This window comes from Nannospalax galili, unplaced genomic scaffold (assembly GCF_000622305.1).
Source record: "Nannospalax galili isolate Female #2095 unplaced genomic scaffold, S.galili_v1.0 scaffold18, whole genome shotgun sequence".
NCBI lineage: Eukaryota > Metazoa > Chordata > Mammalia > Rodentia > Spalacidae > Nannospalax > Nannospalax galili.
This window is the reverse complement of record NW_008346548.1, coordinates 7572457-7588375: the sequence shown is the minus strand read 5'-3', so window position 1 is coordinate 7588375 and position 15919 is coordinate 7572457. Positions and strand designations below refer to the sequence as shown.

Genomic DNA, 15919 nt, shown 5'->3' with positions numbered 1-15919 from the left:
TTGAACCCGGGTCTTCTGCAAGAACAGTCAGTATTCTTAACCACTGAGCCATCTCTCCAGGCCCGAAAAAGTGATTTATTAAAAAAATGTTCTAGGAAGAGCAATTTTGTAACCTGAAATTTTGCCCTTTTTTCTTCTTTCTGTCTAAAACTGCATCAAATCACCAGGCATGGTAGTGCGTACCTTTAATCCCAGCACTCCAGAGACAGAGGCAGGAAAATTTCTGTGAGTTCAAAGCCAGCCTGGTCTACATAGTGAGTTCCAGGCCAACTGGGGCTACATAGTAAGACCCTAAAAAAAAACCAACAACAACAAAAACCTACATCAAATCACTTTATTATAGTGTTATTTAATATGTAAACTGTATTGTGTTACTACACATAAAATTAAATAATAATTTTAAAATTACAAATTGCTTTATATGTCAAGTGGTAATTGGTATTTAGATATTTGTACAAACTGAACAACTTCCAATCCCATTAGTCTGAGGTAACTGGAGTTAACTTTTCTATACTAATATAAACAATAAAGTTTCCTCAGTTTTGTTCAGAATAAGAATGTATTGTTTGTAGACATAGGTCTATGCAGTCTCTACTCTACACTCTTCAAGAATGTTGTGGAAGCATTCTAGACCAGCATAGGCTTTTAACTCATTTTAAATAGCCCCAAAATATTTAGCAGTGCACCTTTATCCAATCATTGCCTCAGAGATGAACGTTTAAACAGTTCCTTGAGTTGTTTGCAACTGCAACAATAACATCCTTTTGCAAATACCCTTTTAAAGACTGCAGAAGTCTGAAGAAACAGCTTGCCTATGACCTTGGTACCTCCAGTAGCCACAGTCAAGCCTACGTACGAGATGAACTTTATTCCATATTCCTGTCCATAATGATTTCCTGTAGTCATTCACCCATCAGCCTTCACAACAGCAGTTATGAAATTAGTTCAAAAGCAAAATGCCTCCCAAATACAACAGAGAACAAGAAATCCTTGTAATTGGTAAGCTCTGGAAGAATGAGAGAGACAGGCACACAGAGAAGGGGGGAGAGAGAGAGAAAGAGAGAGACAGAGAGAAAGATAGACAGATCATATGTACATGCATATGAGTCTGCAAATTCCCAGCTTTCAGCTCTTTTTGTATTTTGTATCATAGAATGTTGGATTATTCCATTTGTGTTTCTATGAGAGAATGCCTGAGCTGAGCAATTTGTAAATCATTGTACATCTCACAGTTGTGGAGGCTGTGATGTGTAAGATTAACAAATAGATTTGATGTCTGGTGAAGGCCTAGACTCCACTTGCAAATGACCCTTGAACACTATTCTCACATGGCAAAAGACAGACAGGCCAAAGGGCCAAATGCTTTGTGAAATCTCTTTTATAAAGACTTTAATTCTATTCATGAGGAAGGAGTCCCGATGACTTCATTCCCTCCTGAAAGTCTAGTCTATTTATGCCATTGCATTAGGGGTTAAGTTCCAACACAAGTTGTGAGGAAGATACAAATGTTTCAGCCACAGTAAGGTGTTTGATTACTGGAGGAATGACACTGGACCAGGATGGACAGACAGATGACCTTGGTAAACAGGAGGCAGTGCAGTGCCTCCTGTATCAAGCAGATCACTGATGACATGAGCTGAGGTTCTATGTGTCCTGCCAGTATACAGGCTCCATCTCTGTTGGTGGGGAGTCCCCTGACAAGATGGATGTGTGCATGGGTATGTGCATATGTGTTCATGCATGTGCAGGAGTGCGTGCATCTGTGTGCATGCGTCCTCAAGTGTTGGCATCCTTGCCTGCACAAACATCCTCTTGCGGGTCTGTTTCAGCAATGCAAACCTCACAAGAGGCCTGTGTGTGGCAGTAATGGCAAAACCTACCTCAACCACTGTGAACTGCACCGAGATGCCTGCCTCACTGGATCCAAGATCCAGGTCGATTATGATGGACACTGCAAAGGTAAGGCATGCCATCATCACTGCAGGGCAGCTCTTGCCGTGGGAAAGCCTGGCTGATCACACAACCATTTCACCAAGCTGTGGAGCACCTTGCTAGTTGGAGATGCTCCCTCCTGACATCCATAAGCCTGCTGGGTTTGCCTAGCTGGCTGGGACCTGTGGGTTTCTTGCATCAGATCCTGGGGTGCTGCCAACATCATTTGCATGTGGAGAGTAGCTAAGGTAACTACATAAATAATCAAGGATAGTAAGAAAGTCCTTAAAGGAATTCTATTCCTTTTAGAAAAAGTAGGTAAATGTCTCCTTTTTCTGCTTTTTAAATCTGGGTACTTCTCAGCCCTAGTAATATTATGCTTTACTTTTCACTCTAATCATTGCCATCCAGGTTGGGTGGAAAGAATCCCCACTTCCAGCCCTCCCAGCCTTGACTTCCTGTGGAAAACAAGAAACTGGATCCCAGATGTAGGTCTCCTCTCCATTCCCTGAGCTAAATGTTCATATGAAATAATCAATATCTCAGGGACTGCTTGACCTGCCAGGAAGATATGTAAATCCAGAAGGGCAATTACTGTCCTTAAGCAGGAAGGATCCCCACCCTTAGACCCTACAAGAAAGAAAAGGAGATAAGAATTCAAGGCAACATGATGAAAAGATTGCAAGCCTAGAAATACACAGACATGTTCTTTTACTCTTTATTTTACAGTATACGTTTTCTCCTTTTGTCTTACAGAGAAGAAATCTGTGAGTCCATCTGCCAGCCCAGGTGAGTGACTGGCCATTCTGCACTGTGCAGGCATCTTAGGGAGGAGTCTTTTCATGGCAGGAGCATCTTGTCTCCCACAGTCCTGCTGCCCTCACAAGATCTTCTTTGACTCAGGACTTTTGATTTACTTTTAGCCTTTTGTTTTTTCGGTCTGAGCTCAACACAGCTCAGAAAAAAAGACTACACAACTACATTTTAAATCAATTAATTAATTAATCTGTTCTTTTTGGTGTTTGCCAGTCAGAGCACCTATTCGGTCTGAATGTTAGCTGTTTTCCATGTTTGCTGAGTAGCGACTGCACTGCAGGGATAGTCACTCAGCTTTCCTTCAGGGCCCTGAAAGCCATGCTCATGTCTTGAGCCCAGTAGAAGGCACAACTCTTTTGAAAGAGAATAGTTAAAAACACTAGTGCACCTGCTTCTGTGGCTTTCTATTAATATGTATAAAATTTCCAACATGATTTTTAATCCCAGATCTCACAGTCACTTTGCAGGCCTCATTGTAACTACCTCGGAGATGAGAAAATTTAAGACTCAGAGAGTTAAGTGAGTTCTTCTGTGTCACACAGCTAGGAAAGGCAAAGTGGAAATGCCTGTGTTCATCCCTCTGGCCCTGTGTCCTTTTCATGTCCCAGCATGTGTCGTCTTCCAGGGGCTAGGAACTCCATTCTGTCTGAGCTTTCTCTGCCCTGCTTCCCCATCCACCCAACTCCCACATGTTGCTTCCATGGGGCTTTCCAGCAGCTACCCAGAGCAGACCTTAATACGGCCCTTCCTTAGCCTTGTTTTCTGTTGTTTCTAATAAAGGGTGATCGGAGAAAGTTTTGAAAAGTCCATTTAGTGAGACAGAAAGAAACCCAGTGGCATAATTATGGTATTCTCATTTATTGAATATTAATTATTTCAGCTTATCTTAGAGCCAAGAGACCTGCTCTGGTGATTGATATTATTTTCTCCTCAGCTCTCTAAAGTTCATGAAAAATCCTTTATTTTTATTCCTTTTTTTCTTACTTAAGTAGCAATTTCCCTCCGTTTCAGCATTGTTTGAACGTCCACAGTCTTTATGGATATTTTACACATGTGCACTTGACTCCTGTGTTTACAGTTTTGCATCCTGGGTGTAATGGTTCTGTCCCCCTGGATGCTGTGAAGATTGAATGGGATGATATAGAAGTGGCAGTGGACTCCAGATAGTGGGTGCTAATGACCCTGGGGTCCTCCTCTGCCCACTCACCTGACATCCCTCTCTCCCCTGTAGTTGTTTGCTATCAGGCCAACCGTGATGAGCTCCGACGCCGCATCATCCAATGGCTGGAAGCTGAGATCATTCCAGATGGCTGGTTCTCTAAAGGCAGCAACTACAGTGAGATCCTAGACAAGTACTTTAAGGTAATCAGAGTTGAGGTCAAGAGTGTTCAGTCCTAGAGAAGGGGAGACCTTGTCCTCCCATTTCCTAACTACCAGGAGACAATAGAGCTCCTTAGAGTTCTTAAATGCGTCTTCATCATAAGTCATTTCATGAAGCTGTGAAACTTGCCTTGTAATCTGTTTGATCAGTTGGAGGCCAACAGTTGACCTTTGGGACTCAACATGCAGGTCCTGTTCTGTTGAAGGGTTTAAAATCACAAAAGCCTTCATGAGGCTGTCATGAGAAATGCATCTAGGCTCCCTCTCCTGCCCTTGCAACACTTCTGAAGCTGATCAAAGCACCTCCTGCTATGCCAGACCCAGCACTTCAGCATTTTTCTCCCTGCTTGCTGTTTCTCAAGTCACTAACTTTGAGAGCTTCTTCACCTGAGAACAGTCAATGAGCACTGTGGGTCTGGAGATTGTTCTGAATCCCAGCAGTGTAGCTGTCCATCGTATATAGCTGAAGTGACAGAGTTCCATTAGGGGCCCAGAAAAATGGTGCTTTAAAAAAGGAAAATGAGTAAGGAAAAAGTATTTAGCAGTAGGTATGGACACCATACATGGAGCTCATTCAAGAAGCTTGAGAGTCATTGGAAGAAGTGGTTAAGGGCATTCTTCTAGCTGATTGACAAGAATACAGACACACAGGAGCACCACACTCAGAAGCATAGACACACACCTGCAACATGCCAGACACACACAAACCACACACGTAGGTGCCATCACACAGAGCCACTTCTTACACTCAGACACACATGTAGGTCCCATTGCCCCATAAGGGCCAAGCCCTGCATGTTCAGATACAGATCTCAAAGTCATTGCCTTGGATGCTCACCCTCATGTGTGCTCCCAGAGCCTGCTGTCCCAGCACCTAACTAGCTAAGGGGCTTCTTGCCTGCTCTCAGGCTACCCAGCATGCTCAGCACCAGCCTAGTTTGTGGGTTCTTCTAACTGGTATTAGAGATGCCCACAAAGAAAGAGATGCTAGATTGGGTTGAAATGAATATTTGATCATTTAAGATTTCTCTTGTGTTACTAGATAGAAGTTTCCCTCCCCTGTGGCAGAGAATGTCTCTGGATTCCTAGTTTTTGAGATTACACTGGGTAAGAAAACAGCTCTTTTGCTCTCCCCTGTGTCTCGGCCACTCCCACAGACAATACTCACAGCAGGAGTACTCTTCTACAGAAAAATACATCACTTTGCAGAGCAGGAAGATTGGACAGGAGCAGAAAATAATTTAAAATGACTTTGGCCAGTGAAATGGCTCAGCAGTAGGTAAGGACACTTGCTGCCAAATCTGACAATTGAGTTCAATTCCCAAGACCCATGTGGTGGAAGGTGAGAACCAACTCCTGAAAGTTATCTTCTGTGACACGTGCACACACACACCCATACCTCTCCATACACACACATACACGCATACACCATAAATAAATAAATGTAATTTTAAAAAAAATTTTTAAAGAAATGGTTTTTTTCCAAAGCCAAGTGAGTGGTGTCTGTAGCAAGCAGGCACTAACCCTGTGCTTAAGGCATGGACCTCTGGAGCACAGGACACTTCTACCAACAGGCCACTTGGGACCATGTAACCATTTATAGATGGCACTTGGCCTCAGGCATCTCTGATACCTGCTACTAGATTTGATTCCAGAGTACCCACATTGCCACTCAGCACATCCCCTAACAGTAACACTCTTGCAGGCTCCTAACAAAAAAGTTGCAGTTTTTCTCTAGATAATTCTTCCAACTAAAAAAGTTTGATCATACCTTAGAAACACAAAGTTCCTCTTCCAAGGCAGCTGAGGGAGATGTACCTTCTACTAGGTCTACAATTGCGTGTAGGTGAGAGATCTCATGTCTCAAAGAAACTTCAGTGAGCCAGAGACTATCTCTCCAGCCCAGCTGTCATTCCTCCCATCAAACAGTCAAGAGGCAAATGTAATCAGAATTTGAGTAAGGTCAAAATTGCCCTTCCCCTCTACAAATGGTTCAATCACTGCTTCTTTGGCAAACTCATACCAGACTGAAGAGCTTTTCATGCCCTTTCCACTCACACTTTCTGACAGACACCACGGGGAAGCTGTTGGAAGATGGGAAGAAACTGGAGCCAGCCTTCTTACCTCCCTGACTAGCGTGACATACCCCATTACCCCAGAGACTGTATGTGAATGAGTGCCTGATTTGACCCAGGTCCTCTGTGTGGGCTTACAAGGACAGTTCCCAAGCATGCATTCATCTTTCTACCTTTCTACAATCCTACCATCAAAGAGAAAAACGTTGCTATGTGATATAGAGCTGCAGGTACAGGCCTGCGGAGGTATTGTGCCTTTGCAGCTGGTTGGCTAAGTCCAAGACTGAGACCCCAAGGGCGTTTCATGCTGTTTCTGGGGCAGGTACCAGAAGAGACTGTCAAGAGCTGAAATGTCCCCTTAGTTTCAGACCTGTATTCTGGTCTCTGCGATCGTTGAAGCGTGAGCACACAGTACTGCCTTTTAGGGCCAGCTAAACTGTAGTGCCAAGTCCAGAGTGCCCAGGGAGTGGGTCTGCGGTCAGCACAAGGCTATTCCCCTCCCTACACCCACTCTGTCATCAGGCCCAGATGACAGAGTTGCCCCACAATCAACACTTTGATTCTAGAAAGATCTTTGGTTCTCAGAATGCTCCCTGACCAAGCTTATTTAATTACACGTGTTGAACTAACTAGTCACAACTTTACAAGTGAACTATAGGGAAATTTCCTCAGGGCAAATTCTGTACATACAGAATATCTGAGTCCTGTTCTGGGGATCAGAACAAGAGTGATACTGTTTTATGTATACTTGTCATTGTGTATGCCATGGAAATTTTACAACTACAGAATATGTGACACACGGTAGTCATGAAAGGAGAACTGAACAGGAGCATATTGAAAAGTCATTTGTTGGGGCTGGAGAGATGGCTTAGCAGTTAAGAACACTGGTTCTTGCAGAAGACCCGGGTTCGAATCCCAGCACCCACATGGCAGCTAACAACTGTCCATAACTCCAGTTCCAGGGGATCTGACAGCCTCTTCTGTTCTCCGTGAGCATTGCACAACATCGGTGCACTTTTCTACATGCAGGCAATACATGCATACACAAAAAATAAAAATAATAAATAAATAAACAATACTAAAAAAGAAAAGTCATTTGTCCAGGCAACTTTCACCTGATCATCTTGAATCACCACTGCCTTGTCTTTGTGCCTCGTTATTTGAGCCAAAATGATAAGTAGTTCATTAAGGCCAAGCTGGGACAGGGTTAAAATGTATCAAGAATAGTGTGAACTGAAGGGTGAGGCTGAAAGGGCATCAGTGGAACAGGAGCTCTTTAAACTCCTGAATCTCTTCATGCACTTCCTAGAACTTTGACAATGGCGATTCTCACCTGGACTCCAGTGAGTTCCTGAAATTTGTGGAGCAGAATGAAACTGCCGTCAACATCACCACCTATGCTGACCAGCAGAACAACAAGCTGCTCAGGTAAGGAGTGAGGGCTAGAACCTGGGTCCTGAGAGGAGGTTGCACACTTGAGTGAGGAGTGAGGGCTTGGGCTTGGGCCCTGAGTGGAAGCTGCCCATGAGAAGGGATTTGAACCCCTTCCTGTGTAATGAGCTGCCAGTGCCACTGGGGAATAAACAGAGAAGTGGGATTTATTCTGGGAGCATTATAAATGGGGCATAGCAACACTGATACCTTACCAAGTAGTTACTGTTTTGGCTCAGAACTTGCAAGGAAAAAAGAATGTACTTTTATTTATTTATTTTTTTTTCCTTTTTTCGGAGCTGAGGACTGAACCCAGGGCCTTGCGCTTGCTAGGCAAGCACTCTACCACTGAGCTAAATCCCCAACCCAAAAGAATGTACTTTTTTTTTTTTTTTTTTTTGGTCTATTTGAGACAAGGTCTCCCTGTAGCCCCAGCTGTCCTGGAACTTACTATGTAGACCAGGCTGGCCTTGAGCTCACAGCGATCCGCCTACCTCTGACTCCCAAGTGCTGGGATTAAAGGCGGAATAAATTGTCAAGGTCATGTTACACCCAAGTTGTTTTTGAGTGGTACAATTGATGTTCTACTGGCTAATTTTCTGAAGGAGTAATATTAATGTGTTCTCTAATTCTAGGTCTAAATTGCTTCAGTTCTGATGTTTGAGATGATTAGTGCTGTCTCATGTAGATTGTCCTATTACAAGCATCTGTCCTTCTTTTCTGATATTATCTTAGAATAAATGTTAAATTAAGAACCTTCTTTCTGGTGTGGCTCCAGTACATCAGTAAGAATTAAACATGGAAAAAGCACCTCTCTGTTGTTCAAAAGAAGTTCAAAGTACAGCTTCTATGATTCTTTTTTAATAATGTCCATGACATTAAGGTATAGCAAATCTTTCATATTTTGGTAATCTGCATTTAGATAATACCTTTCCCCTACCTTTGTATGTAAGAAAATAGACTCAGAAAGATTGAATAACCAGCTCAAGGCCATTTGGGTAGGAAGTGGTTAAGCCAGGGCTCATGTCTTAGTCAATAGTGGGGATGATGGAGCTGAGGTTCTGTGAAACTTTTCTTAAAGAGTTCTTTCTAGAATCGTGATAATGCAGATTCTCGAAAAAAATCTCAGTTCTTTCAACCCTTATATTCTTTTTCATGTTATCTGTCATATCTGTTTTGATTGTTCTGGTCTGCTTGACTTGATAGTTGCACAAGAAAAGGCAATCACTAGAGGAAGGTGTGCATGTAGTGAGAGCATTTGTTAATCAAGGTAGGCAAAATTATATACAAAACTTTAGTCGTCTTGAAGGGAACATTTGAACAGCTCATGTAATCTGATATCCAGCTTAATAAACTAAAGGTTAGATGTTTACGGGATTAACTGTGCATAATGGTGTGACAGGTCAATGTAGAAATAAACACTTTCAGTGAAGTCATCTTGCCTCAAGCCCCAGGTGTATGAGCCTGATGCTCACTTCCCTTCTTAGGAAGGAGCTGAGGACTTGCTGATGGTGTTTCTCCTGTGTTTTCTTTCAGAGGTCTCTGTGTCGATGCTCTCATTGAATTGTCTGATGAGAACGCAGACTGGAAACTCAGCTTCCAAGAGTTCCTCAAGTGCCTCAACCCGTCTTTCAACCCTCCTGAGAAGAGTGCGCCTAGTCTAGAATTGAGAGTTGTTGGGGATGGAAGCATTGGGGACAGGGGGTGCAAGATGGAAGGAAGTGATAGAATTCCCCAGAGCTAATTGAACACACCTCCAACCATGATTCTGGCCTGGTTGTCAGCTTCTCATCTTCATGATGAGGTTAAAGTCCATGAGTTCACTGGGCATTTGCCTAGACATGGTGCCTATGAGAGACAAAGCAGGTCTTGTTCAGGAAAGGGGACATGTAGATGCCTAGATTGTACCCAAAACACCCTGTTCCACCTCACATTCAAACTGTGTCCTGTATTTATGATCCAACAGAGTGTGCCCTGGAGGATGAAACGTATGCAGATGGAGCTGAGACCGAGGTGGACTGTAACCGCTGTGTCTGTGCCTGTGGAAACTGGGTCTGCACAGCCATGACCTGTGACGGTGAGCTGTGCCTCAGGCAAAAGGCAGGAGCAGTGTTGTGACTTGAATGAGAGAATTTAATGTGGAGATGTTGGGGAAAAGGCCAGTGATTGGAAGCTGCAGATCCGGGAACAGCATTGTGGGTGAAGCACTTGTTCCAGAGGTGTTAGTGTAAAAATCACTCCAGAGGCCTCAAACAACAGAGGACTATAACCTAGGGCATGAGGAAATGTTGATATGAGACTGGAATAATCAGCATGAGAGAAAACACTGATTTGTGAGAAAACACTGATTTGTCAGGCTCTTTTTTCCGCCTTTTGAATATTAGCCTACATAATCCTTATGGCACTTTAGAATTTCCATAATTCTTATGGAAATACTGCATATAAATTTGGAAATCAAAATGACTAACTGCCATACCTAGTAGGAAAAAATCTTAAGACTATCTTTCAAATAATAGAATTGAGTAATCCTAAAACAAATTTTATAAAAATAAAGTTAAGATAATTGAGACATGGTCAGGGTGGGTTAGGGAGATAAAGATGTCCGAGTTAGGGAGGCAGGGCAGAGGCTGAAGAATATGTTGGAATCACTAGCTTCCCATCAGGGACCTGAGCTACAGTGATGCCAGCGATCAAGCGGGCCTTACATGGAAGCCAAGCTCAAGCGAATAACAGATAGAAGCAAAGCAGAGAAGATTGTTGAAGACAGTTCTAGAAAGGGAGTCACATCACGTGTGAAAGGAAATATTGGTTAGAACAAGGTTTAAAAGTTAGACCTAAAGTTATATTCTAAGAAGTTGGCAGGAAAAGGTCGGTATCTAAAATTGTATTCAGGAAGATCAGGTAAGATAATGACTGAAAAGCAGCAGTCAAGGACCCATGAAAGCATTCTAGATGAGGAAGGAGCCCAGGGACTACCAATAGTGTAAGTGGAAACCAGTAGCCTGTCACTGCTCAGGACCATGTCTGCTTCCGTGTGGGAGAATATGTGGCCAGCCCAACCATAGAAATAGCTGAGAGAGCAGGAAGACACTGTTTTGAAAGCTGAATTTTCTAGAAGTTACAGGAAATACGTATTTGTGGGATAGCCAGACACACATACAGTAACTACTAAAGCCATCAGAGGGCATCTTAAACACTGGCCAAGCCTGCCTCAACCAGTAAACATCCTAAGCATGTCTTCCCTGAACTCCCCCTCCTTATATCTAATTGCTCTTGTTCTGGCTTTGTAAAGGAAGTCTTCCATTTCTAAGATGCAGGAATCAATGTGCAGCTGATTTATGGAGCCCTAAGCATGATGATCTGGATATAAACACAAACAAAATCCAAGTTATCACCCTCCATGGGACTTCATCCATTCCCATAGCCACAAAGCTGTGGACTCCACACCCTCCATCCCAGGAAGTTCAGAGTTCTATGTGTATATAAAGAGCAGCACAGGGCCCTGGGGCCTCAGTATGTCTTGATGTAAATTGGTGTAAAGGCCTTTGATCAAAGAGGAAATTGAAGAGGTATTTTTAGGCCAGCACCCAAAACCTAGTGATGTTGTCTTAGAACAAACAGGGACATTGAGACAATGCAACTAAATGAAGACAGGGCCAAGGGAAGTTGCTATGAGGGGCAAAGTGATGGCTGTATCCAGTGTTTCTAATGGTAAATTTAATAAGCAGATTCCTGGGTACCATCGCAAACCTAAATTGGGATCTGCAAAAAGAAGAGCTTGAAAACTTGTGTAGTTTTTGTTTGCTTGCTTTTCTTTATCTGTAAACCTAAGAAATACTTATTAGATGTAGTAGTTACCAACCCTGGCTGTACAGAACTACCTAAAGAGCCTTTAAAAAAATACAGTCGTACCCAGCTACCCTCCCACCTACCATCAATTAAATCAGAATCTCTGCAGATGAAAGCTAGGCAATTTAAATGTATCTGTTTGTACTGCTAGGAGATTAAGACACAGGGGTTTGTGCATGTTAAGCAAGCACTCTTATCACTGAACTACATCCTGAGCCAGAAATTACATTTTTCAGTGTTCTCTAGGACATTGTGAGGGTGTGTGAATGGTTGAGAATCACTGCCCCAGAGGAATTTCCTGAGCCGGCACCCAGATTTTCATCAAAGCATTTTCCATGGGACTAGCTGGTCTTGTGGGTGTGGCTTAAAGGAGAAACTTGGAACAGAACAGAAGCCAGAGGAAGTTTGGGATAGATTGTTCATAGTATATTACCTTGAATCCTTCGCACTCAGAGAAATGTGGGCAATACTACTCTCCTTGCACAGGTTAAATGGGAGAGTTTGTAAGGCAGATTCCTCATTGGGTTTCCACAGCTACTGCTACTCTGAGCTTTGGTTCTCTTACAGGAAAGAATCAGAAGGGGGCCCAGACCCACCCAGAGGAAGAGATGACCAGATATGTCCAGGAGCTCCAAAAGCACCAGGTGAGTAGCAGCCACAGTGCTGGTTCAAGTACTGCTGTTGCCACCAGGCTCGGAACACCACTCACACACTGTCCATTGCCCCAGGAGACCCACTTTGTTCAACACAGCAGATCCCAAATGATGTCACTTCACCTACACTATCAAACTAATGCAGACAGTTCCCTGTAGGAGTCCTCAAAAAGGACAGCTGGCCCCAGCAAGTGTAGATCACAACTTGCTGATTGGCTGCTTAAGTAGAAATCAGCCAGGTGCTAATTTGCAAATGAGTATGGTCTGAAGACCTGTTAGTGCTTCCTGTGTGCCCAGTGTTGAAAGCCCAGGCCCCAACACCAGGCACTCCTTAGAGCAGAGTCTATGGATTGCTCATCTTGTTACCCTCACACTCAGCACAGGTATGTAGCCAACACTCAGGAATGAAATAAGTGGGATTGGACCACAGCAGGGTGAATTTAAGTTAATGTCCATCTAGCTCGAGAACAACCTGTGATTGACAAAGACCCTCCTTTCCAGAGACCAAGAAGATAATAAACAAGAATTCTGTTCAGGCTTTATGTCAGTGAGTTGGAGATCTCCTGGAAGAAAGCATTCTTTGAATGATGGTTTGGAGAAATACTGGATCCCTAGCGTGACTTTTGCTAGCTTATGTGATTTTAACAGTATGCACCTTGCATTACCTGTTTATAGACCAGGCCCAGCCACAATCCTAACCTACTTTTCAGGGAATGTAATGGTAATAAAAACCACTAAACTGCTGAAGTAAAATATTTTAATGCAAGTAAAATATTGTACTTGCTTATATTTATTGATCATTCCTTATATGTATTGTCATTGTCCGATAGAAATCTCATGTCAGTTTGAGCAGAAGCTTCTAGTCTTGATTTTCCCAATTTCACCAGTCTTGAGTATCCAAATGAGTTCAACCCCACCCCTCTGCCAATCAAAAAGAAAACCAACTTTATAGAAACCCTTTCATCCAAGATGGAGAAGTTATCGTGGACTCATAGACAGTGCAGAGTGAATTCCAGTAGTTTTTTTTTGTTTTTTTTTTTTCTGTTGGTGGGCATTCCCTCAGAAGCAGACACTGAGGCAAGGACTCGAGTCTCGAGTAGCAGTTATTTATGTGGGAAGCAGTCCAGGAAACAGCAGAGAGATGTTTCAAGGAAAGAATTAGGCAAAGGTTATATGTTTAGGCATGTCCCACCATGTACAGGTGCATTTTAATCCTGTTGGGAAACTATAGGAAGAGTTACTGCGCTGGAGGAAGGAAGGAGCTGGGGTATCTCTACAAAACATTCCACCAGCCACTGTTGGAGGGTTCCACCAGGAAATAGTTCCTGGCCTGTCGGTCCACCAGCCTGTGTGAGCAGAGTACACTCCCGAAACCAGAGAAAGCCCTGAGGCAGAAATGCAGGTGTGGGCAGTAAGAAGTCAAGCCACTGAGAAACCTCAGTGCAAGGCAGCTGGGTGTGGAGTCCTGTATAGTACTAAGCATGTCTGCCAAAGGCCAGCTGCCACTCTCAGTATGATTTCCTAGGTCTGTTCTGTTCTTGTCTTTGCTTTGCTTTCCCTTTTTCTTTTCTTTTTAAAAAAAAATTTTGAGACAGGGTTTCCCTGTAGCCACTGCTGGCCTAGAACTTGCTATGTAGACCAGCCTGGCCTTGATCTCACAGAGATCTACCTGCCTCTGCCTCTGGAGTACTGGGATTAAAGGCGTGTGCCACCACACCCAGCCCTAGCTCATTTTTAAAATTGAAGTAGAATTCACGTATCATAAAATTCATCTTTTAAAATACGAAATTATTAGCTGGGTGTGGTGGCCATCCCAGGACTTGGGAGGCAGAGGCAGGCGGATCTCTGTGAGTTCAAGGCCAGACTGGTCTACATAGTAAGATTATCAACTGCCCCCACTATCTAATTCCAGAACATTTTTGGCTCCCTAAAAGAAACTCCATGCCCAGTAGAAGTCACTCCCATTTTTCTTTCCCTCTGCTCTTGTTGATTGCTAATCTACTTTCTGACTCTATAAATGTGCCTGTTCTGAGATGCCACATAGAATGATCCTTTCCTGTCTGATTCTTGTACTTAGCATAATGTTTTAATGGATCATCCTTGCAGCATGAATCTACTTCATTCCTCGTATGGCTGAATACCATTCCACATACCATTTTGTGTATTTATTTGTTTGACAGTTGATGGATATTTAGGTTATTCTGGTTTGGGCTCTGGTGAATGACGCTGCCATGAACATTATTGTAGAAGTTTCTATGTGGACATACATTTTTCAGTTCTCCTATCTGCCTAGGAATAGAATTGCTGGTCATACGGTAACTCTGTATTTAACCTCTGAGGTGCTGCCAGGCTGTTTTCCAAATACCATTTATTGTAGATCCTCACCAGTGTTCTCCATTTTCTTCACATCTACACCACCGTTTGGTGCTATTATTATTTTACCTGACCTATTGGGCATGTGGTAGTCTCTCGTGGTTTTCGTTTTAATTTCTCTAATGACTAATGATGCTACATCCTTACTGGCCATTTTTCTCTCTTCTCTGGAGGAATATGTCAGGCACTGTGATAAGAACCGGTACTGTACTGCCCCCATGTTACTACAGTTGAAGACATTGAGACACAGATTTTACAATACGCCCAAGGACACTGGGAAAGTTGAACAAATTCAAGCCCAGACAGTCTGCCTCTAGAACCTATTGCTCTTAACAGTTCTGTGGGACTTAGAGTCAAAGCATCTTCCTTTTGTTTTCTTTTATTTATCCTTAACATTGGGATGATAATATCTGATTTGCTTCATTCATAGGAGTTCATATAGGGTCAGCTTCCAATTCATTAGACAGAGTCTACATGACCATGCCATGTTGTTAATCATCCAAAGAGGAGCCAGACAAGTTAACAACTATAATCCAGTATAATAATGTGTCTGTTGATACTACATGCTACAGAAAGTCTGGAGGCCCAGACAAATGCCATCAAATTTATAACGTTTCCATAATGATTATTTTTCTTGCATCTTAAAGGAAACAGCTGAAAAAAACAAGAAAGTGAGCACCAAAGAGATCTAAGAAGAGGCACACAGCACTGTGTGGAGCAGCACTGAGTCCGGTATACACAAGTGTCTGCTACAGTCACCAAGTCACCAATATTTGCTCGTTTAGCAGTGAATCTTATTTTGTTTTTGCAGTACAGGAAATGGGGGTGGCTGGCTAGTGAGGGAAAGGCCACAGCCTTCATTTCTAGGAGTGCTTTAAGAGAAAATAAATGCCCTGGAGCTGGAGGCAAGTAAGGAAACTGCATCGGGCTGGCAGAGGAACAGACCCATGTCTGAACAAAGCCTTTCCGAGGTCATGGCAGCTGCGAGGAGGCCGCAGGGAGAGCATGTGATGCCAGGGAAGACTGAGCAGTTGTGCTGCAGGAGGGGTGGGGAAGCTCAGTGGAGAGGAACCCCGCTGCTTTAGCCTCACTGTCACCACTGTAGCATGGCAGACCTGCAGCATCTCCTCATGGTCCCAGCTGTTACCTCTCAATACACAGCCGTCCCACTATTTACCAGTGTCCCTCAGACTCAGATGGGGTTTCTGGGAGGACACACTTAAATGATGCAGATACTTAATGTACTTCAAGCTCTGTGGAGATCTAACCAAAACTTTAAAATATGTTTTTACCAAAGGTGCTATTTCTCTGTAAAAGACTTCTTTTTTCTTTTTTTTTTTTTTTTTTTTGAGACAGGGTCTCCCTGTAGCCCCAGCTGGCCTGGAACTATGTAGACCAGGCTGGCCTTGA

The 15919-nt window shown here is 43.2% G+C and overlaps 1 protein-coding gene across 1 annotated transcript in view; it reads left to right on the top strand.

Annotated features, from left to right (window-relative positions):
* Fstl1 (follistatin like 1) overlaps positions 1-15919 on the top strand; it is a gene marked incomplete in the record, with an annotated part of 58359 nt that overhangs the window by 40280 nt on the left and 2160 nt on the right. The window contains 8 exon segments of the mRNA XM_008842906.3: positions 1830-1959; positions 2689-2721; positions 3980-4110; positions 7513-7631; positions 9171-9283; positions 9601-9711; positions 12051-12127; positions 15157-15830. Of these exon segments, the coding sequence (XP_008841128.1) occupies positions 1830-1959; positions 2689-2721; positions 3980-4110; positions 7513-7631; positions 9171-9283; positions 9601-9711; positions 12051-12127; positions 15157-15201 (759 nt within the window).